General features: G+C 44.8%; 1 protein-coding gene across 4 annotated transcripts in view; it reads left to right on the top strand.

Annotated features, from left to right (window-relative positions):
• Positions 1-26,386, top strand: part of THADA (THADA armadillo repeat containing) — a 314,473-nt gene that overhangs the window by 208,458 nt on the left and 79,629 nt on the right. For all 4 annotated transcript variants that reach the window (XM_067703121.1, XM_067703123.1, XM_067703125.1 and 1 more), the window contains one exon: positions 7,551-7,666. In XM_067703121.1, the coding sequence (XP_067559222.1) occupies positions 7,551-7,666 (116 nt within the window). The remainder of the gene's footprint in view (positions 1-7,550; positions 7,667-26,386) is intronic.

A 26,386-nucleotide genomic window follows, 5' to 3' on the forward strand; every position in this document is an offset into this window, starting at 1 on the left:
CAGGAATGGGAAATCATCCCTCGTGGCCACATAATAGGTCCATGAAGTGGAAGAAGTAGGAGGTAACACTAGAAAGGTAGGTTGAGCCTTCCGTGGCCAGCAGATTATTTTAGGACACTGGAGATCATTGAAGGATTTTGAATTTGGGAGTGATACGATCAGGGCTTGGCTTTAAGAAGAGTTGCCTGCAGCCATGTGTAAAATAAGTTTTGGAGGCAGAGACCTGTCCTTTCAGTTGTTTTCATCATCTAAGTGTAAGGTCTTTTGGTTCCTGAACTAGAACAGTGGGAGTGTTACTAGAAAGGAGGGGATGTGTTTGAGACACAAAGTGAATTTCCAGACCCCTGCAGACTTTGTGTTTTTGTACATTTTAGTCTTTAAAGATATTCATGGCCTGTTTCCCAAGCCAGAGTCAGCCAGGAAGTAATGACACTTTGTAATTAGCATCTTTTTCCTGGCAGCAGCAACACAAGGCAGCTAAGTGTCACCTTTTGGGAATTCTCCCAGACCTTTCTAAGGATCTGTCCTCATCTGATAAACGGGTTGAGGTTTGGGGAGAGTAACCACTTGAAATGCTTCCTGACCTGCCCTCCGGCCTAAGGTTAGATGGGTAAGTAGCCGTGGGTGGCACATGCCCACTAAGCCCATTCTTGTAGGGATGACCAGTATCCAAGGGTCACGCCTCCAGTCCACCCTGTGACCCTCCAAGGCTGGTAACAAAGAGGAGTGTGTGGAGCTCTCTGTACAGCTGACACAGGCAGGCACATGCGCCCGGCAAGCACTGTGCTCTGCGCCACGGGACCCAGAAGCCCGTGGTCTAGTTGAGGATAAGATGAGTGCGCCTAAAGCAGGAAGTCAAATCCTCAGCCACGTTGTAATGATTAGAAGTGGCATATAAGTTAGAGAGCTCTTCTCTCTCTTACTTTCCCAGCTTCACCCTCACCCCAATACACATACATAGAAACACAATCTGCCTTTTAAATAATTTTTGATATATCCGTTTCCTGGCAGTCATAACGATTAGGCATGTTTCTGTGAATTAGAAAGTTTAGATTCCTCCTTCAGCCATCTCCCTTCTCACCCCACCTCCTTTCAGTCTGACTTAAAGCCATAAAATACTTCTGCCTGCCTCCCTGCCTTTAGTTCTGTTTGTATGAATTAAGTCGACAGGATAAATATTCGCATTCCCAGCCACAGGCTGAAACAATGTTTGCCTGTTCTGCCCAGTGAGTTGAGAAGAAAAGGGGGCCTGACATCACCCTATACTGTACATTCCCGGCATAGATCATTTATTTAAGTCCCTGAAAAAATACAGATGTTTTACCAGCCGAAATAAAATCCTGTGTAAACACTGGGCTTGGAAAAATGTGGCTCTGACTTAGCTTTGGGGGTTGGAGCAGCCCGGGGAGAAGGCCAGGAGGCAGAAGAGCAGATACAGAAATTTTATACTCGGCTGAATGTGATAGGGGCAGAAGTGTTCGCCCCCAGTCTGCATGCTGCACTGGAAGACCAGACTTTGTTTTTAAGGAAGTACAGCTGCAAAAGGGGATAAATTTGTTGATCTTTGGAGTTCGGGATTATTCCTGATTATGATACCTTCACCTCATTTATATCTGACCTCTGAAATGAGCATCCCTTTTCTTATTGGGGCTGTCCTTTCGCATGGCCTGTCTAACCTGGTCCTGTTATTGCTGGATCCTGCTGGTTTTTGGAGCTCAGCTGCTGTTGATTTTATAAAGGGGAAAATTGCCTGGAAGCCATGCTTAGTGAAGAGGAAAACCCATCTCAGCGTTGCATTCCCAAACAGCCATATATCATCTTGATCTTGTCTAACACAAGTCACTATTTTAGTCCAGCAGCATAAACCAGACATATTTTACTGGTGCAGCACAAGTTTTTTCAGGGATCTGCCTCATGACTCTTTTTGGGCCTGTGGCATTTATTCAAAGAGCATTACATTTGCTCTGTGGAGTCACTTTTAAGATTCAAAGCTGCCAGCATGGACCCCATGCTTTACACAGATGCTTGGGGCTCCCCTCAGTCTCTCTGTGTTTAGAGTGGGGATGGGGGTGGGCAGAGGCTAACTGTTCTCCAGACTTTTCTTAGATCCTCCCGGAGCTTCATTAAGGCTTTTGCATCTCAGGGGCAAGAAGTCTTACTCCGCTCTAGCTGCTTCCTGACCACCCCCTCCTCGGGGCAGGTGTGACCAGCTCATCTCTGGGCAGTCCCAGGCCTCCTGTGATAGTCATGGGTGATGATGTTGCTTTGCACTTGGTTGTTTTCTGTGTGCTTTTTGTCTCTTTCTGACCGGGTCACAGCTGTTTTAAGTCAATAAAGCTTTCTCCTGTTGTCTTTTTTTTTTTTTTTTTTTTTTGCTGGAGACACCCCTAAGTCCACTCTAACCTTTCTCCAAGGGGCCTGCTATAGCTGGAGGTCACCAACAGTCTTGGTCTGTCCCAGTGTGATTATTAATAGAGCTCTTTTTCACTCTCAAAAGAATTCCTGATTTGGAAGATAAATTACGCTAACAAGCCTCACATGGATATTCCTGACCAAACTCATTAAATCCCCCTCCCTCATTCCCAATCCTGCCGCATATTCTCGTGATCCCTGTCTTGAAGCATGGCCCTCGATCCCCAGCTGCCTGAGGGAAGGTCTCTTTCCTGACCCTCAACTCCAGGTCTAGAGCAGCTGCCAAGTCCTGCTTCTTCAGCCTCCAAAACATCTCTCAAATGTACCCTTTCCTCTGCATTCCACTGCTGCCATCGTTTAGATTGGGGAGGAGTGAGGGGGGGTGTCACAAAATCAAATTGTCAGATCTTCTCATTTTTCAAAAGAGTTTAGACATCAGGGTGATTCTGATGCGAAACCTCCCAATTCATAAATGATGATTTCAAAATACTGTGTAGGCCGAATGAAACATCTGCAGCCACTTTTGGTCCACGAGCTCTTCTTGGTTTCCAGGCTCCAGTTTCAAACGTCACCTTTTGTCTAGACTGGCAGTAGTCTCACTCACCCTGCCCCTTCTGGTCCAGCCGCCTCACTGCCCCTGGCCTTTTCTTTCCGCATTACAGATCTGATCACATAAGAGCTCTGTCTGAGGAGGTCTTTGCTGTCTCCAGAACAGAATGCACATCCCTCGATGCTGCCTTTGAGATCCTTCTTTGTCTGACTTGACCCATCTCCAGCTGTGTCTCCTGCTACCCTACGCACACCCTGGCTGTGATATTGTTACACGCAACTATTTGCTGTCCCCTGAGCAGTCCCAATATTTTTTTTTACTTAACGGGTTTTTTTAGAACAATTTTGGATTTATAGAAAAAGTGAGTACAAAGAGTTTCCATGTTATTCCTCTCTTCCCCAGCCCCTCTCCCCAGTTGGCTTATTAATAGCATGCATTAGAGTGGTATGTTTGTTACAATTAATGAACCCATATTGACACATTATTATTAACTAAAGTCCATAGTTTACCTTAAGGTTCATTTTTTTGTTGTTGGCAATACCAATGTTTTAATACTCTTTAACAGTTTTTAATAATTCACTTTCCTCTGCTTGCATATTCTTTCCCCAATTCTGGCAAGATTCTTTTCAAGGCCAAATGTGAATCTCATATTTGCAAATATGATATTCCTGCAAAGCCATCTCTGTTTATTTTTGGAATGGGGGCTGGAAGGGAGGGAGGAGACAGAAAGAGAACTAGCATTTGGATCAGGTGCCGAGCATGTGCCAAGTACTCTACATATATATTCTTTAAAATCTCTCTACAGTCCTGTCAGATAGGTAGACATTATTATACTCTTTACTGCGAGGAAACCGAGGTGAACAAGTGGCCCAAAGCCCCACAGCTAGGAACTGGGTTTCCACCCAAGTCCTCCTGGCTCCGAAGGCTGTGCTCCTTGCCCCGCCCACAGGGCTACATTCTTACTACTGGTCCAGCCTCCCTGCCTTCCCCACTGGATTAGGAATCTACTAGGGTTAGAAATCCACTGAAGTGAGGAGTGCGTATTATTCAGCTCTGTGTTTCCGCTCCTAACATGGGGTTGGCACCAACAGCAACTCACCAGACCTATGGGCACGTGTCTTAAAGGCAGAGTTAATACAGGAAGGGGCATCCAATATCGACATCAGTTCAGCAAATGCTTGTTGAATTCCTGCTCTGCACTGGATGTGGTGAAGGGTGAGGCCACGCATAAGAGCAAAGTGATGGCGATGCTATCGTGCAGGTTATAAATCCCAACCAGGCAGCATCTGGGAAATGATTGGTTTTCTGTTTATTTGCAACTAGAATGTAAGCTGCAGGAAAGCAGGGATTCTATGTGTTCTCTGCTGCAGCCCCTAGGACAGTGCCTGGTAATAATAGTTGTTTAATAAATATTTGTGGACTGAATGTTGGAATCCTGTTGCAAATTTGAGACACCTAAAGTGACACTAAACTTCTCAGAGTTCTCCTGTTCTCAGTCATCATCCTCCGGTCTGGCAGCTGCAGTTTCTCTGTGTTTGGTTTGATACAGTCCTGTATTATAGGCTGTTTCCAAGTTATCCCAGGCCTGGGCTTGACCACACTCTTTGCCCAGAAGTTCTTCTGGACCAGAACTTTAGGAAAGGACGGGAGGAGGATGAGCTGCCTCACCCCTGCTGTCCTTTCAGAGCTGATGGACAAATGATCCTTCCTGGGAGCTGCCTGGAGCTCCCGGATCTGACCTTGGACCAGAGTTCCAGGGGCCTGGCCTCACTTTTGGACTGAATGCAAAGGATGGCCTCATTTTTCTTGAGAGAATTAAACCCAGCACTCTTTTTTTTTTTTTTTTTGGCCACCCCATGGGGCTTGTGGGATCTTAGTTCCCCGACCAGGGATTGAACCTGTGCCCCCTGCAGTGGAAGCACAGAGTCTCATCCACTGGACTGCCAGGGAAGTCCCAAACCCAGCACTCTTAATGCCATATGAGGGTAATCATATTTTCAAATATTTTCATTAATTATCTTGAAGGAAAAAGTTATCTCAAACATAGTAACCTGGGGCTTCCCTGGTGGCGCAGTGGTTAAGAATCCGCCTGCCAACGCAGGGGACACAGGTTTGAGCCCTGGTTCGGGAGGATCCCACATGCCGCGGAGCAACTGGGCCCGTGTGCCACAACTACTGAGCCTGCGCTCTAGAGCCCACGAGCCACAACTACTGAGCCCGCGTGCCTAGAGCCCATGTTCTACAACAAGAGAAGCCACCGCAGTAAGAAGCCTGTGCACTGCGGCGAAGGGTGGCCCCCGCTCGCCACAACTAGAGAAAGCCCACTCGCAGCAACGAAGACCCAATTCAGCCAAAAATAAAATAAATAAAATAAATTTATAAAAAAAACAAAAAACATAGGAACCTGTTTCATACATTTGCTCATAAGCCTTTTTTCTCCTCTCCCCTCCCTCTGGCTTCTCTGCTCCTTCTCCTCCCCTGCCCCCTGTTTTGCTTGTCTTCTCTGACCCTGTCTTTCACTCGTATTACTCTGTCTCTCCTACGTGCTTATTTCCACCGAGGTTCTTCTAAGCGTACCTCCCCCTCCATTTGTTCCATGTAAATAGATCGCTCTCCGTTCCTGGTGAATAACCAGGATCACAATTGTTGTCTGGTTTGTGCCCAAGGTGACAGAATTGATGGACTTGTAGGCCGATTTTCATAAACCAGAGCTACCAAGCGTTTCAAAAACAGCCTTGTTTTTGCCAAGTAAGGTGAGCAAATATAGGACTAAGTTTAAACATCCATCAGGAGTTATTTTTGAAGTGATTGCTTCTAAATGAGAGCCGTTTGAAAATCTCACGGCTTTCTTCACAAGTAAATTCCAAAGTCATGTATTTTGCTGGTGTCTGCTGATTAATTATAATCCTGTGACACCATGAAAAGCCCTGGTGGTTGGTTTTGTGCAGCTGTGGAGAGAAGTAAAGCTAGGCCCAGTGGCTTTGCCAGCTCTTTCAGGATGCTGGGGATTCGGGCAGAGGGAGGTAGTCTTTTCACTCTGGCAGTCATCGCATAAGAACAGAAGCCCCGGCCAGACTCATTGCTCCAGACTTCACGACGGGCAGTGTGAGTCCCTGTGGGGAGTGCGGTGAAGTAGTGATGGTTGATCGGTTGCTTCTGAAATAACAGATCAATTATTAGAGAAAGCATTTGCAGTCTCCACATGGGGACTTGTGTGCCTTCTCCTGTACAATTACTTCCATTTAGGAAGAAAAAAATTTTTAATAGCAGTTACATAAAATAAGTAATCAAAATTTCCTTTGACTCTCTAAACCACAGGTGCTCAGCATATAGCAGATCTCTGACCCGGGAAAACCTGCCAGCTCATACCCATTTAGAGTCTGATGACTCTGGATCTCTTATCTTGGCCTCTTGGTTTTCCTCATTGCTTCCTTCTGTATTTAACTCTCAAGTCCCTCACTGACAGGAAAGAGAGAAGAAAAAGTTGAATCTTGTTACTTAGGTAGAATCATGTGCCGCTCTGGTAAAGGATACAATAGGGAAAGAAAACAAACTGATGATTAAAATAGACTTTCCAAGTTCTTGATGTGTTTATCTGTGCTTGCTTTGCTCCACCCTCCTCCTCCCCTTGATAAGGGCACTGAAGGATTTCTCTGACATGTCTTTTCCCTTGACACTGGCTAAGGTCAGTGGATCCCATTTACACCCTTGTCCACTTTTGTTCTCTGCTGCAGGTTTGTACTTCTCACAAAGGCCTTGTTGATGTCATCACTGAGTGAACCCAAGATACACTTACGTGCACGTGCCAATGCGCGCGCACGCACGCGCGCGCGCACACACACACACACACACACACACACACACACACACACACACGGCCTATGGCACGTGCTTGCTGGAATTGTGGCCTTCATTCTAAATATAGGCTGCTGGAGAGATACAACAGGATTTGTCTTTCTCTGCTTAATTCTGATATGTAATGTCATGCAAGAATAAGAAAGTGGGGTGTGTCTGCAGTGCTCCCTCGGCTCCTGACATCTCAGGGAAGATCTAAAAAACCTAAATAGTTTACAGACATCACTGTCCACTGTTTGCGAAGGCAAGCATCATTGCGGCCTGCTTCTTTAGCCAAGCATGTTGTGATAAACCCCAAACCAGATTAGACTCACAGACATTTGATTTTTCCTGTGTAGTAAGATTTTGACTTTAAAAAGTACTTTTTTTTTTCCATATGAGACTGCTAAGATAGAGAAAGATGTTTGCATTTCTTTGCTAAAATTAATTTATAGGTTGTTTGTAACTAATAAGCTCTTGGCATCTAATGACTGGTCACAGAGTAATCTTCATTTTTTGGACTTGTGCGAGGAACCCAGAGCACAGGTACAGATGAAAGACGTTGGTTTTTCGCCACCTGCTGTGTCCTCCAAGACCAACATGATTTTTCTGCAAAGAGACCAGAACCACATTTTGCAGGTGTCTGTTTTCTTTGAGGGGAATGTTTTAAGGAAACCTAAAAGGGAGGAACTGGACATTTAGGAAAAATATATTTTCACAGCAGGATATTGCTTTTTCTCTTTTTTTGGTTTAGGTTTTTCATTTGTTACAAGCCTTCTCAGACTCCAAATACAGAATGAATACATACTTTCAGCAGGAGCTGGCTGACGTCGCTGTTTGTACTAAAGCCAAAATCTGGCTGGCCAAGAGGTATGTTAAAGCCCCACGTGAGCATGGAGTTATCAGGGGTTAGGAATACATTGGAGAAATGCTGTTTCTAGTTGTGGGAGTTTTTTGTTTTTGTTTTTTTTTTGCGGTATGTGGGCCTCTCACTGTTGTGGCCTCTCCCGTTGTGGAGCGCAGGCTCCGGACACACAGGCTCAGCGGCCATGGCTCACGTGTCCAGCAGCTCCATGGCATGTGGGATCCTCCCGGACCGGGGCACGAGCCCGTGTCCCCTGCATCGGCAGGCGGACTCTCAACCACTGTGCCACCAGGGAAACCCCTCGTTGTGGGAGTTTTAAAAGTCACTGGCATGAGTTTTCTAAACTTATTGGAGTATTTATCTCTTTTTTTTTTTTTTTTGCGGTACACGGGCCTCTCACTGTTGCGGCCTCTCCCGTTGCGGAGCACAGGCTCCGGATGCACAGGCTCAGCGGCCATGGCTCACGGGCCCAGCCGCTCCGCGGCATGTGGGATCTTCCTGGACCGGGGCACAAACCCGTGTCCCCTGCATCAGCAGGCGGACTCTCAACCACTGAGCCACCAGGGAAGCCCAGGAGTATTTATCTTTTTTGAACTTTGGGTTGTGGTAAAGAAAGAAAAATATTTTCTTGACAATTTTTCTAAAACTGCTGTGTGGCTGGGGGGCATGTAATATGGCTTTTTATCTGTCCACCAATCAGCTTGTTTTTATGAATACCTGCTATGTGCCCAGGCCTGTGTTAGATATCCTAACAATGAAAGGCAGTAATTGACTAAATCATGTGGTACAAACTATCAGGTACCATTGCAGCTCAGAGATGAGAGATTAATGTTAGACTTGAGCAGCTGCAGAGGGGCCCAGAGCAGGTGAATAAGAAAACGACATGCAAATTGCCTTTTTGGGTAGGTAGTAGAGAAGATTGAATAAGCAAGGCAAAGGAGAGTGGATACGTTTTTTTTTCTTTTATTCATCCTTGCCATCGTTAGTTTTTTCTGAAACTTAGAACATTTACCATGTGAAAGATGGAGCAAAAAGAATTTCTCAATTTCTCTCGAATACACAAGGAGTCCTCTCTGTAACACTCTGTTCAAAATCTGTGTTACTGCAAGGGCCTCCCACCCACTGCTACATCCTCTGTGATTCTCGGAGAAGGGGGGTCCAGCAGAGGCCCATAGGCTACCACATTACATGCTGTGGTATATTGCCTTTGATTAATAATTAGTAGGTTGGTTGTCTAACATAACAGCCTCTTTTTTATTTTTCAAAAAATGTGCTTTTGTTCACTTTTGTTGGTCTCCCATCTTATATGGCAAGACAAGCAATGGTTAATGTGAGACCCACAAATCAGTGTAATTCAACAAAGTCTTGTGAGCGAGCATAGACTACACGATAGCCGCTGTGTTAAGAGATGTAGGGATGCAAAGGTGTAGAAAGAATTAGTCCTGGCTTCAAGGAGCTCCCATCCAGGAGGTGAGAAGATGTGTAAATAAATAATTTTCATCGAATATGGTGAGTATGATAACAAATGTATGTAGTAGGTACAGGAGTAGCCCGGCATTTGGAGGGTGGATGCCTTCAAGAGTTGGGAATTTTGCCAAGTGGCCAAGGTAGGGCGGGGTGTTCCAGGCTCAGGGAATGTCATAGGCAAAAACATAGCAATATGAAATGACATGGTGAGTGTGGAGAACTAGAAAGAAGTTAGCTCTTCTGAAACCTAAAGTATAAGGTATGTGTAGCAGAGAATGGGGCTGAGGAGATATGTGGAGGCCGCTTGGTGAAAGGAAAGCAACCCAGTGAAGAATTCCTCAGTGGGTAGAGATGTGAGTCTCCATGTTTGTCTAAGCACCTGTATCTTTGGCCAGAGATAGTGATGGGGAAATTCTCTAGTATCTGAAATGCCAGTAAAGTGATGGTTAATGGTTAGCCTCTCATTTTTAGTACGATTTTTGTTTTCTCTCTTTTATTTAGAGAACAGGAGTTCATTGACCATAAACTGCTCCCCTGAGCCTAGTATCATTTGGCTTCTGTGTGGCTTTTAGAGAACTTCCCAAGATGGCTTTTTTGAGAGAACAAAGAATTGTGATCATATTTGTACTCTCATCTGTTTACCAATTAGTGGGCCTGGTCCTCGTAGCTATTATTTCTGGGGATCAGGAAGTCAGGGAAACGATCCTATTGAAACCCCTGCTTCCAGCCAGGACTGCCCCAAGACAAAATCTGAATCTCCTGTTCTTAAAGTTCTATAAGGAAGGAATTTCTGCCCCCTTAGTTTGCTACCCCTTGATGGGTCTTATAGAAATTCATCATCTGTTGGCTTCCTGAGTCAATTCCTGCTTGTTGGCTGGGAAGGAGGAGATAGAGTAATAGGCCAGCCATCTGAATGGGTCTTCATGTTGTGCAGTTCCCTGTGATGGATGACAAAGCTGCCATCAGCCCCCTCTTCAGCTGGAGAAGTCCTCCTGGTCTTCTAATTGCACTAAGAAAATTGCAGTTTTCTAATCAGTCTTTTCATTATTGTCTGCATCCACCCTTCCCCCCCATTCTCTGATTTTCCTCCATGATTTTCCAGCCCTAGAAAACAAAGGCATGAATCACTGAAATTCACTGGGTTTCCACCTTCTTTGCCCAGAGTCCAGGAAAGCCACTTTTATGTTTCCAGTACAGTCAACTCTTTATTATCCAAGTGTGAACTTTACACTCCGTGGGTGGTCTGTTAACACCAGGCTTCCTCTTGCTCCCCAGTTCACTTTTACCATATTAAGCAGGATGTGTTCAGAGCCTGGAATAGAGTTTGAAAGGAAAACACATGGCCAGAACACAATGTATCCCAAAGCCACGTGTCAGTTTTTCTGGATTATCCACGTCACTGGCAGGATAACTTTGAGTTTCCTGAATAGGAAGGTATAGAATCAGATATAAGTGATGAAGCCTCAGCCTGTTGCACGCCTGCCCTGCCCTTGAGGTCCTCAGAGAGTGTTGTCCCAGAAGGTGTTTGTCTGCACCGGGAGCCCCATGCTCAGATGAGCCACTTATGGGTCCTAGTGGGCCCTTCTCAAAGCCAACCCCTGACTTACATTCTCACATTCTTTTCCCCTGAAAACCATTACAATGCAGAGCATTCCAAATTTGGCTGCTGAAGACGCTCCCTTATGTCCATAGAAATTTACGAAAGAAAGAGGAATAAATGTTCTTTTGTGCCTACTAAGGATTTTCTGTATCTTCTTAGTATAGCTTGAAATGTCAGTGTTATTGCAAAAAAAAAAAAAGTTGGTTTAAATTTTAGCACTAACACCTTTTTCCTTCTTCAATTTATGTTGATCATTAGCTTGAGTTTATTCAGTCCAGTGTGTACAAAAACATTAGTGAGGATGTAATTTATTTATTCCCCAAAAAGGGGTTTAAAAAAAAAGTACATTGGAGCCATTGGATGACCAGTTCCGTTTTTAAAATTTTAACCCCGAAATTGAGGGCATATAAAATAAAGACTTTTGTCATATATTTGTGTTTTGACTTTGCAAGATTAATAGGGATTTATATGAGGTGATTAAGCAATAGCCATGGATTTGTTGGGGAATTTTTGGTGATTAATGGCCAGCTGGCAACATGGCCCGAGTAGGGGACTGGGCTTCTGCTCTTACAGGCTGCTTTTCATTCCAAGATGTCAAAGCCTTTATGGAAATCAGCTGGTTAATCCTTCAAGTCCCTTCCTTCCCCTTTTTCCTCCATCCCTCTCTCCTCAATCCAGTTTACTGTCTCTCTCCTGGTGCAAAGGCAGTTTACCAACTACTGAAGGAGAACTAAGCTGACCCAGGCCAGAAACTGAGTGAAACTAGGGGTCAGCTTGTGGCCTGGCGAGGCTGACTGTGGGAGAGGAGGTCAGTGCAGCCCCGCTCGAGGCCCTGTCTGCTGCCCTTGCTATGTACAGATTCCAGCTCTTCTGTCCCAGCTGGATCACAGGTCCCACCTGAATAGGAAGGACTTTTAAAAAGCCCTGTCAAGTAAGAGAAAGAAGAGAAAAGATTTATTTACTTTGATTGAGAGTTGGAATTACTGTTATTTTGGGCTTAAAATTTTTCAGAAATCAATTCAGTTATCTAGCGTCTCCTTTGGTTATAAAAAGAAAAACCTCTGTGTGTGTGTGTGTGTGTGTGTGTGTGTGTATGTGTGTGTCCTTTTAGTAAATGTGGTAAACTTAATGGACTGTCAGATTCCACGCAATGGATGATGTGATGACCAAGAAGAAAAATGTGTCCTACTGAAATTTTTTCACATTTTTTTCTTGACTGTCAGTGTAGTTTGTGCTCATCATAGAAAATTAGGGAAAAGAAGAGAATATAAGTCTACTCTTACCAACATCTAGTGGAACCCACTGTTATTGGTTAACAGTTTCATGTTATTTACTTCATCTTTCTTCATATGCTTTTTTAATGTAGTTGAGATTATGCTGTATATGTGTAAGCTGTAGCTTACTTTTTCCATTTAACAGTATCGTGAAAGCATTTGCTCTTATTGAAAACTCTTTATGGTGTAGCTGCTATGGAAAATAGTATGGTGTTTCCTCAAAAAAATTAAAAATAGAATTACCATATGATCTAGCAATTCCACTTCTGGGTATAGACCCAAATTAATTGAAAGCAGAATCTTGAAGAGATATTTGTACATGTTCTAGTTGCATTATTCACAATAGCCAAGAAGTAGAAGTAACCCAAGTGTCCATTGATGGATGAATGGATAAACAAATGTGGTATATATGGACAATAGAATATTATTAAGCCTTAAAAATGAGGGAAATTCTAACACACAGTACCACATGGATGAACCTTGAGCACATTATGCAAAGTGAAATAAGCCAATGACGGAAAGACAGATGCTACATGATTACACTTATGTGAGGTTCCTGGGGTAGTCAGATTCAAAGACTCAGAAAGTAGAATGGTGGTTACCAGGGGCTGGGGAAAGGGAAATAGTTAGTGTTCAACTAATAGAGTTTTAGTTTTACAGTATGAAAAGAGTTCTGGAAATTGGTGGTACACCCATGTGAATGTGCTTAACACTCCTAAACTGCACACTTAAAATGGTTAAGATGGTAAATTTTATATTATGCATATTTTATCACAATTTAAAAATTTTTTTAATAACAAACATTAAAAAAACTCTTTGTACTCTATCATTCCTCTAAGGTTATCGTCCTGACTTCTTATAATAATTTTTTCTTTTTTGCTTTGCTTTCTACTTTTACTGTCTACGCGTTGCCAAAAGTAAATTGCTTTTTGCCTGGTTTTGTAATAAGAAAAATATCTTTGAAAACATCACTTGTTAAAGGTAGCATATTTTTGTCACCTGAATAATCAGGCATTAAGTTTACCTTACCATTGTTCCATTACTGGCCACTCAAGTTTATTTCCCATTCATTCAACAAATATTTATTAAGCCCTGCTGTATGCCAGGCTATATTAAATACAGCAACTGCTTATTAAAACCCCTACTTTAGTGTAGAGAGGGCGACAAAACAGTCTCGTCAAATAGAATCATAGATCTAGAACTTTAGAACTGGAAAGAATCATAAAGTTTGTTGTAGTCCACTCCCATCCCCATGCATATGGGAAAGTTCAGCCCAGAGAGGTTGGGGGATTTGCCCATTTTCACACAGCTGACCAGGGTGTAACAACTACCTGACAACAGCTAACGTTTGTGGAGAGCTTAACTCCCTGCTCCTCATTGGGTTCTTTCCGCTGGACCACATTGCTTCCATCTATCCAGTGTTTTTACGTCAGGGCTTTGAATGGTGATAACTGAAGCATTTTCTAGAACAGTGCTTCTCAGATCTGCTCATGAATCACCTGGGGGCCCCTTAAAGTGAAGACTTTCCTTCAGTAGGTCTGGGGTGGAGGCTGAGATCCTGCTTTTCTGACAGGCTTCAAGGTGATTCCGATGCTGCTGGTTCTGAGACAGTATTTGAGGGCCAAGGGTCAGAGAGTCAGCCCCTGTGAGCACCCAGCTCCACCCCGCCCGTTGAACTACTCCCATCTTCACACCCTCATTCTCAGGGCTTGTGTCTGGAGCTTGGAGCCGTGGGAGAGGGTGAGGCTCCTGAAGGGGTCAGCCCAGAATCCTTCCTCCATCCACCTGGGATGACCTGCACCGAGGGGGACCGCATGGCCCCAGTGCTCTCTACGGGAAGTCCACACTCCCTTGTCCGGGCAGCCATCCCAGTGGACTCAGTGCCTGGGGTAGGACCCAGGCTTTGTTGGCATGCAGTGAATATTTATCATTTTGAAAAATAACAGTCTGATATTCTGGTGAGAAAAACAGCCTCTCAAGAATACAAGAACAGGTCCCAAGGTTACTAGGAAATCAACCTTGGGAAATAAATTTTTGAATAAAACAGTGCTGATGGAGGGAAGAGATGATGGAGGGAGCTTATGTTTGTTGAAGACCTCCTCTTTGTGCTGGATCTAATGATTTGTTACCCCAAGTTAATTCTTATTTGCAAAAAGTGTTAGCTGTATGATCCGTGCACTTCCTATCCAGCTTCCCCATCAGTGCTCCTGGCGCCCCCTTGTCACTCCTCCGTGTGCTTCTGCATCTCCCTAGTACTGCCTTCCCTGTCCACCCCGGTAGCCATACTCTCATGTGCTGTCCCCATTTTCTCTACTTCTTACTGGCCCCCCCACTAAGCTGAGCTGGTGTGAACCTGGAAGGCCTGGGATTTAAATACGTAAGGAAAATATGCTTATGGAGACAAGGCTAGGGCTGGCTTTTGTGTGGCAATCCCAGTTCTGCCACAGCGGGTTCTGTGGCTAGCTGCAGAAGTCCTGGTTTAGGGTTCTGTTTTGCTTTACAGCTGAAGACAGCAGTTATTTTCTAACCACCAGATTTATTCACACGAGAGACTCCACTTCCCAGGCAGGAATCCTGGGACTTAGGTCTGATTCCATTTTCCCACTGTCCCTTAGCCCTTCCCAAATCCCTCGTGCCTTCTAGACCAGTCCTCTCCCCAGGCAAGAGGTCCTTCTTTCACAACTGCTCCGAGGGGCCCCAGCCCTTTGCCACAGCTGCAGGTTGCGTTTCATTCCCATGCTGCTGAAATGAATCCAGTCGGGGTGGGTTGTTAAAATATTCAGATGATCATGTGGCATTTTAAGGCTATCATTTGTGGTCCCTGCCAAAACTTTAAGGGAAGCAAGCCTTAACAGGGATGGTTACTTACATAGCAAGTTTCCAGGCATTGCTGGGGGTTGGGTTTTCTTTGGGTTTGTTTCTTCTACGCTCTTTTTCTTTTTTTCAAAATAAAAGTTTCCCCAGTACTCCCCTGCCCCCTTTTTAATTGCTTTTCTTTCAACCCCCAGATTTTATTGGGGAGGGAGATTCTCATCAGGACCCCTCTTTAATCCCCCAGCTCAGCCTATTCAAAGTCTCTTTGAGCCTCACACATATTTGAATGATGAGAGAAATGAAGTTGGTGTATTTTAGACCCAAGCTTGTTGACATTTGTTCACTTCCCTTTCAGACTTCTCAGGAATGTTCAAGGTCATGATATCTCGGGATGAGATCCTGTTTGTATTTTTAAAAACAGAGAGAGACATTAAGTTAGCACATTTCAACCCAAAGCAATGGACAAGGTGCAAAACATTTTCTTCATTGGATATTCCGTTTAAAAATATGTTACGTCTTAAAAGAATAAGCTGTTTAAGAAGTGAAGCTTGAGAATATAGGATATACTTCTTGTTGACAGACCAAGCTTATGGAAACTAGTCAGGTAAAAGCAGTCAGAAATGATCAGTATATTAAACTGTGCCTTTGAATAAGTTGCCCAAGATCAAAGCTTCTTCATATTGCGGTGAGAAATAAAGATAGTTTGTTTATGCAACTGCACATCAAGAATTCAACCCCCAACTTTCTACTTTTAAATATAGAAATCTGCAGACCTAACCTAGAGGTAGTAATTAGTTTGATAAAGGGCTCAGAAATATCTGTCTTGCTCCACTTGTAGCTGTTGGCTTCCTGGGGTATTGTTGTTGGAAGATTTGGGCAGTGTTGTCATTGCCCGGCTTGCAAGGGATGCAAGCTTTAAATGGCCTCAACACATTTTCACAGTATTATGTAAAACTCTAATATAGTGGGTTTTTTTTTTTTTTTTCTTAGCATGTGACATGCTTCATCTTTTGGGTAAATCAGCACCTTGGTTACCTTCACTGAGCCATTCCCAATGAATCCAAGCCAATTCAGATTCACAGACAGTACAAAGCAGTGTCATAGGCACAGTGGGGAATATAGAGATGAATGATATTGTCCCTATTTCAAAAACCAAGTGAATAAGACAGGTGTGGATTTAAGTAACTGTAAAGAAGTAAGAATTTAGTAAGTGCTGGACTGAGGTCAGACTGTATCACAGGAGCCAGCTAGTGGGGGTTGGAATGTCAAGGATGTCTTGGAGAAGGGAGAAGTCTTTAAAGACTAGGTGAGATTTAATTGTTAGATAAGGTTAATTTTCATAGATTGGAGAATAAGTGAAGTTATAGTGGTATAGAGCCTATGTTGCTAAGTAAGTTGTGCAGGTCTCATTGCCCAAGTACAAAGGAAGGAATCTTAGTACAGTGCTCGCATCATGGGGACCACCTAGGCATATATAATTAAGTCTGTATTATTGTCAAAGTTTAGCTATGATCCAGTCTAGTTGAAAAGAGCTTATCGATGTGAAACAACCAACAATGACATTCATGTAGAATTCTAACTCTGTAGTACATATAATAAGTATACGAATTCAAAAAAGAATGTGGACTGGGATAGCCAGGGAAGGCTTTCTAGGGGAGTTAGGTATTTGAGCAGGGTCTTAGAGCATGGGTGTGATTTGGAAATGCCAAAAGTGGTGAGAAAAGAGCATGTCAAGATGGTGGACAGTATGTACAGTGGCACACTGTTGGAGAAGGCATTTGCATGTGGGCCAGTGGGGGATTAGAGCTGGAGAAGACGTGGTGTGTTTGGAGAGCAGTGCAAGATTTGATAAGAGACCAGTTGTGGCAGGCCTTAAATGTCAGCCAGAGGAATTTGGATCTGATCCAAGAGTTAAGAGGAAGTCAGTAAGCTCAGGCTTACACTGGTAAATAGGCTGCTGTCTCCATGCTCATGAGATACACTGAGGGGTGTGTTAAATCTCTCCAGCCTCTCTCAGTGATGGACAAAATCTCCAGCCCCTCGGGGAGGCTAACAAAGGCTCCCTAGTAGCAGTCCACCAGCTCCGTCTGGCACTTGGAGGCCCCTGTGGCCTGCCTGGGCAGCTAGAGTTGGGAATAGAGGTGCTGCTTGTGTGCACTTTAGACTTCATGGCTATTGTCTGTTCAGCGTTGCTAAGAAGACCGTAGAACCACAGCGTTTATAGCAGGAAAGGGAATTTAGAGATCGTCTAATCCAGTGGAATCCTTTCTTCAAACAGAAGCTTAAGTGGAAGTTCAAGATGTTCAAGATAATAGAGATGGCAAATACGTTGCAAGTTGAGATGGGGGCCTGGAGGCCCACCCACATAGCTTCTCAGCCATTGGGAGCCCCAAAAGGGACTCCAGAGAGCACCCTGACTCCCTATTTCAAAACAGGGATCTAATCCAAACCACTATCTGTAGACAGGAAAATAGACACAAGGGGGCAAGTGACTTCTTCCTACTTGACAGATGTGTCTGGCTCCGAAGATAGCCCAAATTAGGGATGTATTCAAGAAATAGCAGATTTGTTTCCTGCCTCTTGATTCTCTCGCTTCCTCTGCTGCAGCCTGATCATCCTCACAGAAAATACCACAACCCCAGGCCCTTGAGCTGCCCTCCTTGGATAGGGCACCATGCACTAGACCTTATTGCCATCAAAACTTTGCTATTCTAGATTCCCCTTTCCTCAGAAATCCACTCTCAGCTGGCTGACTGCCACTTGGTATGACCAACAAATCATGCTCACATGTTACCAAGTGCTAATGTGTAAATAAGTTAATTTTTCTGGGTAGTACAACTGTTTTTCAGTAGTGATCTTCTGGAGGCAATGCCTTTAACTCAAGTCAGTAACTTGGGGGCAGGCTTTCAGGCAGCACACAGACCTGGCAGGAGCACTTGTTGAAGCCTCACTTGACTTCCTGCTTCTCTGTCCTCATACTGAGCTGACTTAGCCTTGGTGCGTTTGTCCTTTGTGGCCAGCTTCGGGCTGACCCTAGGAAGGCTTTTGGGGCACGTGGGCAGGTCTCACATGAATGGGCCAAGGGAGCGGACTTGAGAGAGACCCTCCGAAGCCTCATTGTCGTCCTTCCCCTCAGCTGCCAGTGATGCCCAGGTTTCCTCAGCGACTGGACTGTCCTGCAGGCCTCTGGAAATAGCTTCCCACGCACGTTCGGGAGCTTATTCCCCCTTGAGCCGGAAGGGACCCTCACCAGCCCAAAGGCCCTGTGTTCCTGGGTGACCACAGGGAGGGTCACTTGGAGAGGCACTGGGTGAGTGGAAAAGCCTCTAGCTGTGAACGCACCTCCCTGAGGTTGAGGGAGGCAGGGTGCACTCGCGGGTAGTAGGTCTGGGTTCTGGCACCTGCTCAACTACTAACCAGTGATGTGTGGCCTCGAACTTCTTTGGGCTTCAGTTTTTGTCTGTAAAGTTGGAAGCTCCAAAATGTGCAATAGGTGAGGGTGGGGAAGGACATGGTGAGTAATGGGTATGCAGGTACAAAAGAGCTAAGCAAATATAGGGAATATTTATTGTCAGATAGCTAAGTCTTTGTCTGCATCATCAGCCATGTTGAAGCAGCTGTGCTCAGAGCCTTGCTCTTCACCACACTGGTGACCAGGACATAGCCCCAGAGTGCGTGGCTGCAAACCGAAATACCCTAATTGTTTGGCACAGGGTCTCACTTTTCATCTGATTGTGTTTGGGACACACGGATACAATTTGTCTAGAAAACCTTGGTTCTATTCTTGGTTTTTGCCCCGATCTTGGATAGGTCACTTGAGCTATATGAGCTACCTTGTTGATTTATAAAAATGAGAATAATAATGCCTACTTTTCTTCTCTCTTAAGAATCTTTTAAAGATAAAATATTTTTTGAAGATAAAACTTTTTTTTTTCTTTCTTTTTTTGCGGTAGGCGGGCCTCTCACTGTTGTGGCACGCGGGCCTCTCACTGTTGTGGCCTCTCCCGTTGCGGAGCACAGGCTCCGGACACGCAGGCTCAGCGGCCATGGCTCACGGGCCCAGCCGCTCTGTGGCATGTGGGATCCTCCTGGACCGGGGCACGAACCCGTGTCCCCTGCATCGGCAGGCGGACTCTCAACCACTGCGCCACCAGGGAAGCCCGAAGATAAAACTTTTAATAAAATGCCGTTGATATTATTATTATTGCCAAGGCTAATTTCCAAGTGTGTGCTTTGCCAGGTTCACATTAGCAGAGTTCTGACTGTACTGTTAGAAATTCTTACCTGTGATCTACATGCAGACTTCTCATGCAGCTTCTAGAAGTGTTCATTCACCTCACTTAATATATCCTTTTTTAATAATTCTAGGGAGAAAGTAAGGTTGAAAAGAAAGGGGACTTCTGTTAGCATTTTATATAATAACCGAAGCTATATATCCTCCAAGCCCCAAACTGTACAATAAAAGTTTTCTTGGATAATACTTTTCTCCCATAATTCCTAGCACATTGCTTATTAAGTTATTAACCAGCAATTCCTCTGGCAGCATATTAAACTCTACTTTTAAACAAGTCACAGAAGGGGGGAAACATGCATCTCTCATAAAAGGAATAAAAAACATACACCCTCTAAAATGGTTTCTTCAGGCTTTGAACAAATCCCAAGCCCCACACAAGGTCCCTTTTTCCTCATTCTGTACACATAACTTGAGTGTTAGTACATTAATGAGAAAAAGATGCCTAATAGAAAGATGGAAAAACATGAGGGCCTCTGGGGGTGTGGGAGGCTCCCTGGGAGTCCTCTGAAAAGGCAGGTGAGCTTTCATGGAGGGAAAGGCAAAGCCTTGGCATTGAGCTTGTGGGGTTCCTCTTGAGCAGCGGCACTCCCAGGGAAGCAGAGGCGGCTGTGGCTTCGACCTTGACCTAAGAAGTGCCCCAGGGTCTTGTGCAGACTGCCTGGGCCTTTGCGGAGTGCCGACCCAGAACCTTGGTAAAGTGATTATGGCCCCCTGTTTTCAGATTCCGTCCCCCAGGGACAAAATCAGCCTTTCCAGAGGCGGCCCCATGTGCTCTGTAGCACATGGCTGGACATTTGGTCCCTTTCTGGACAGACTCACAGCTCATGGTCTCTTGCTCTGTGCATGACGACTTGGTAAGAATTCCTTACGAACTGGTCAACCACCAGAGCAGGGCACGAAGATGGCTTCACTTTAAAAGGAAAATCCAAATAGGAGGGCTCTGGGGCAGCTTATACATGTGGGTGTGAGTATAAACACTTGCAAAACTCCAGACCAAGAATGGCTGGATGGAAGTTGGAACATAACCATAAAAAAGCAGCTCTGCCGTCACCCGCCTCCCCTCCCCCAGGGGAGGGCAAGGTAAACGAGCAGTCCCGGGTAGCCAGTCGGGGCCTGCGTGCTGCTGCCAGCTGGCCCCTCATGCAGATCTGAATTCTGGATGTTACAGCGGGGGAAAATAACTTGTTTAAAAATATATATTCTGCAATTCATGACCGTTTGGCATCTTGGTTTAAACAAATCCCTTATTGTTTCTCCAGGAATGCCGTATGATGTTTGCTTGGCTGGGAGCTGTGGTGAAAATGGAAGTCAGAAGGGAGAGAGGGGTTCTTTTTATTTAATTTACACTTCCACATTTATATGACTTAATGTAGCCTGCCTCAGAGAAGTACCTCCTGCCTCCTAACCACAGCAGCTCTTCCTTTTAAAACCAAACGTAGGGAGAGGCGGCGTCTGGTCTGCAGACGGCTGCCCTGTCGCAGAGTCTCAAACTGCCGAGGACTACAAAGATGGCCAGCGGGATCTCTGGGAGACCAAAGGAAGGTCAAAAAAATAGCCCGTCAGGTCAGCCATTCAGACTGTCCTCAGAGGCTGTTCTCTAATGGTTAGTCAGGGAAGGTTTCCTAGAGGACAGGCTTTGAAGTGAGTTTTAAATACAGGACACGGCGTGGCTAGACATGTGTCCAGTGGGGGGCCGTGGCAGGGCGTGGGAACACGTTGTAGACTATTTCCCTCCTCCCTCTTCTACTTTTCCGCTCTCTTTACCTTCTCTTCTCCCCCAACCCCCGGCCCGGCTTCTCACCTGCCTTCTCACCTACTTTCCCTCTCTTTTTTCGGGTTTTCTTCTTTGCAGCCTATTTCAGGCCCGGTGGTGGTCCCCGGGATATTGCTTCATTAACTCCACTGCTGGCTCCACAGTGAGAGGCTGCTCGTGCTTTGTACTCATTGCGGTGGAGACCAGAAGTGACCTGTGTAGGAGTGAGCCCACGTAGGAGCCCAGATTAGAGGAAGAGCCCACAATGGGCTGTGATGGGGCCCTGCCAGGACTCACGACCCAGAGTCATTCTAAGCCATCAAGCTGGCCAGCTGCACCTATTTCATTTTCTGGTCTTCATTCTTCCCGGCATGTGGCAAGCATGTTCCCACCTTTGTATCTTTGCTCCAGTGAACTCTCCTGCCTGGAATTCCTTCTTTCCATTCACTAGCCAAATCCTTCCATGTCTCCAGACCCCTCCTCCATGACATTCTCTAAAACTGTTTTTTGTGTGTTTTGTTTTTCTCCACATACCCCACACACACGCACACGCGCGCACACACGCGCAGCCATAAGCTCTTCAAGGCCAGAACCTTATCCCCTCCCTCCATTTCTGTTCCAAGTAGGATGTCCCCCATGGTGCTTAGTAAAGGTTTCTAGATTCATAAAGTTAAGCCATGAGTCTAATCAGGATTCTGCGGGAGTAATTCCCTGGAGACTGGAGTGACCTTAGACCCTGACTCTGTTGAAGTCCAGATATGGTCTCCGGACTTAGAGACCTTAACAAACGCTAGTGCCTAAAGCCAGAACAGCTGTTTTCAGCCCACTGAGTATGGCAGTGAATTCTTCTGGAAGAGTTTTGTATGTCCAAAGTGAACTGTTTCTTCCAGGGAACCCACCAAGGCTTCATGCTAATGAGCAGGGATCCCAGCCTTCCAGCATGACTTGGATCGATGGGGTGCCACTAGCGCTTCAACCCTTTGGAGCTTTTGGAGCTCTTAAAGGTCACTCCTCAGCACTCCCATTTGGGGCATGTCACCCATCCGCTGTCGTTTCCTGCTGTCCCTCCCCTTCCACATCCTCTTTGCACTTCTTGTTATTCTTCAAACATGTCACATGCTGTCATCTTTGGACATGGTGCTTCCTCTGCTGGGGTCATTCTGTCCATGGTCTGTCTCCCAGACTCCCCCTCATCCTCCAGCTTTGCCAAGGCACTTCTGGGCTCACCTAGGCATTTCCCCCTTCCCCATCCTTAATTTTTACTCTGTCAACCCTTCCTTTGGGCACCCATCATACCATATGATTGGTTGTGTGTTTCTGTCACTAAACTAGTGGCTTTCAAGGTTTTCTGACAGCCACTCACAACAAGAAATACATTTTACAGATGACTTTGTACTCTGTGTGTGTGTGTATATATGTGTGTATATATACACATATATATACATATATCCACACATACACACACCTATGAAATCTTGTATAGTTTGATATTTTACTGTCTATGTAACATATGAACAGTCTGCAAAAAAAAAAATGCAACAGACAGAGAATTTACTCAAGATTTATTCGAGTATTCAATTTTGGGAATGTTAGCATTCGACATATCTACCATCATTTTGGATATCAAGCATACCCCACTGATACCATTCAGTATAATAGAGGGTGACTTATAACCTGGAAAAGAAAAAGAAAGGAGTTAGACTAAATCAATCAATATTTTTACTTAAAATTATTACATTTTATAAATTATATCATATCAAAGATAATTTATTAAAAATTCTTTCTGGGGCTTCCCTGGTGGCGCAGTGGTTGAGAGTCCACCTGCCAATGCAGGGGACACGGGTTCATGCCCCGGTCTGAGAAGATCCCACATGCAGCGGAGCGGCTGGGCCCGTGAGCTATGGCCACTAAGCCTGTGCATCCGGAGCCTGTGCTCCGCAACGGGAGAGGCCACAACAGTGAGAGTCCTGTGTATCGGAAAAAAAAAAAAAAAATCTTTCTGGGCAAGGATTTTATAGAAATCCTGTGTATAACAAACAATTTAAGGGAATGATGCTTACCCTGACTACTTTAATGTACTGGGATTATATTTTCTTCATCTCTCCCTCCTTCCCTTCCCTAGCTAGCTCTCTCCTTCCTCCTCCATCCCCCTCTTCTTCTTCCTTCCTTTCTTTCTCTTATGCTGGTCACCACCTACTAGTTTATTTCATAACTAACAAAATGGGTCATAACCTACAGTTTGAAAAACACTATTCAGGACTCTAAGTTCCTTGAGGGCAGTGACTGTGTCACTGAAGCATTTCATCTTCATATTTCCATACCCTGGCACTATTCCTGGCTCTCAGTTTCCTCTTAGTAAATGTTTTCTGAATGAATGGGCTGCAGTTAAAAAGCTCTGCAGCCACTGGAATTCCGGAAGGGACAGGAGAAGTGAATAATTTATCACAGACTTCCCAAGAGCTCCTGCTGTCCTCTAGACACTAGGGCCATTGTGGATGAGTCTGGGAAGCCTTCCTGTCTCACCCCTGCCTTCTGCCTCTCCCAACTTCCAGGAGAGAGGGCAGGAGGTTTAATGAAGTTCAGAGATCAGGTTCTCAGGTGGGTGTTTGTCAAGGGACAAATGATAAAAAGAGTGGAAGAAAGAATTTTAACAAGCCCTTCATTTCATTTTTTATATGTAAACTTAGTCCTCGTAGTACCTGATTCCTGCTACTCCTTCTAAAACCACTATTATGCTGTTTTTCAGCCCATCTGTTAGACCCTGACCACTCCTGACTTTTTTCGAACACTCTAAATCTTTATTATACCATGCCCCATGCCAGGATTTTTCCATTTGGGGGAAGAAAAAAATCCCCAAACCCACCAAAACCCTGTGGCTTGGTTTCGTGTCCAGCTGGCTTGCTCTTTCCCAGGATTTTATTCCCATCATCAAAGTGGCTTGACAGACCGAGAACAAACCTCTGGCTCACCCTGAACTCACAGCGTACCATTTCCAAGTCAGAACAAACATCAAGTAATAGGGAGAGAAAAAGAAAGAGAAAAAAAAATTATTTTCCTGACTTAGAAGCCAGTTCAGAGTGAAGCCCAACTCTGATTCCAGACGGCGATGTTCTGAGGCTGAGGCTGTGGCTGTCCTCGAGGGTGGAGCCTCGAACAGTGGACTCCAGGCCAGAATTTCTCTCCGAGTCAGTCTCAAAGGAGAAGCCATGGATGGACTCCTTTGTAGCCCCAGATCCTCTCTGTTTCCTGGAATCAAGAGCAGCAGCCTTTGAGGGAGCCTCCCATGATCTCGTTAGACTACGTTAGACTTGGCCTAGAGCCTCACAGTTGTGGGAGCAGTCAGAGTGGTCCCTGCGGTGTCCCAGGAGGCCTGCAAGGTCGGCAGCCTGTGCCAGGTCAAGAGAAGATGCAGGGCTTCCCTGGTGGCGCAGTGGTTGAGAGTCCGCCTGCCGGTGCAGGGGACACAGGTTCATGCCCCGGTCCGGGAAGATCCCACATGCCGCGAAGCGGCTGGGCCCGTGAGCCATGGCTGCTGAGCCTGCGCGTCCGGAGCCTGTGCTCCGCAACGGGAGAGGCCACAACAGTGAGCGGCCCGCGTACCACAAAAAAAAAAAAAAAAAAGAGAAGATGCAGAACACTTCAGCCTGGCAGGGGGCTTTAAAGATTTCCAGCCTTTCCTCCCTATTCATTTAGAAATTAAAAATATATATATTAACCTAGCTAAAAATCTCATGGAAAGTAGGCTTGAAACCCTGTAGGGTCAGGGGTAGGAGGGGAGGCCCCTGAGTTCCTCCAGACTTGAAAGTCAAACCAGTTTCCCAAAAACTTCCCTTGATGGTTCCGTATGGCTTCACCAGCAGAAAAACATCTAGGGTGAGAAGCTATGACTCTATGAGGCCAAATGGAGCAAGGAGCACACCGAGGAGCACCAGTTAGCACGGAGTATCCCATCTCCTGAAAGCCTGGCTTGCCTCACTCTTGTTTCCACCTTCTCAATACATTCTCTGTCTTCCCAGACTGGTCTCTCCAGGTCCCTGGACAAGCCAAACTCATTTCTTCCTACATCTATTGCCCCCTCTCAAAATCCCCTTCCTTGTCAACTTTGTCTATCTAAATTCTTCCCATCGTTCACAGTCCAGTTGGAATTACATCTTCATAAACCCATTTCCATGTCTCCAGTCCACCCTAATATGTTCTTTCCCTTAACTCCTTACATCCTGTCCTGAAGTTTGTCTTTGTTTCTGTCTCCATAATGAGACAAAACTCTCCGAGGTCAGAAATCATTTCATGTGCATCTCTTCCCAGCACCTAGCTCAAAGCTGAATGCTCAGGAGGCCTTCCACCTGCTATCTGCAGACCATTTATTATTCAGCCCTGTGCTTTATGTCTGATAATTCATTAACCCCTGGCATTAGGTTTTCTTGCTTTCTTTCTTGAGTGACCATTTCTCTGCGGGGAGGGGAGGATATTCCACCTGTTAAACAGTGGAAATGCCAGAACTGGAAATATCATTAAAGAAGTTTTCATAGACTGTGGGCTTTTCAACTTCACAGGTCAAGTTATGGACTGACCTGGGGAAAATTGGATAGAGACAAAAGATAGGGGTAACATTTGGGAAGGGGGAATTCCAAATAGATCAAAATGTTAACAAGAACAAAAAAAGGAACTGTAAAGTACTAGAAGAAAATATGGGAAAATTTAAAAATGTATATCTATATTTATCTTGGAGAAGGGTTAGAGTGTTAGCATGACATAAAATCCAGAAGGCATAGATAAAAATATTAATATATTTGACTGCATAAAACTAAACATTTTTGAATTGCAAAAAAATATAAATAAAGTTAAAAGACATGATAAACTGCAAAAACATATTTGCAACACATGTGACAAAGGGCAGATTTCCTTAATATACAAAGAGCTCCTACAAATCAATAAGGAAAAGACCAATAACATAATGGACAGGAGATTTGATTACAGTTCACAGAAAAGGAAATTCATATGAGTAGCATATGAAGGGATGGTTAACCTCACTTATAATAAAATAATTGTGACTTAAAACAATGAGATACTATTTTTCACTTAGCTTGGCAAAGGTCTAAAAGTTTAATTACTGTGTTGGTCAGGTTGTTGGTGGGTGGGATTCTTACACATTGTTGGTGAAAGTATAAATAGGTACAGTCTCTTTGGTGAGCATCTTATCAAAATAAAGCAAAATTTTAAATGTGCAAATATCTTGATCCAGCAATTCAGCTTTTAGGGATTTCTCTTTTGAGTACTCATTCATATGCATAAAACTCAGTTACATATATCTTTATTGCAGCGTTGTTTTCAGCAAAGTATCTTTAACAATCTGAATTATTTCAGTAGGGGACAGGTACATCCATGAAATGGAGCAGTTCACAACCATTTAACAAATAAGGCAAGGGCTTCCCTGGTGGCACAGTGGATGAGAGTCCGCCTGCCGATGCAGAGGACACGGGTTTGTGCCCCGGTCCGGGAAGATCCCACATGCCGCAGAGTGGC

Source organism: Pseudorca crassidens, chromosome 14 (assembly GCF_039906515.1).
Source record: "Pseudorca crassidens isolate mPseCra1 chromosome 14, mPseCra1.hap1, whole genome shotgun sequence".
Taxonomy (NCBI): Eukaryota; Metazoa; Chordata; class Mammalia; order Artiodactyla; family Delphinidae; genus Pseudorca; species Pseudorca crassidens.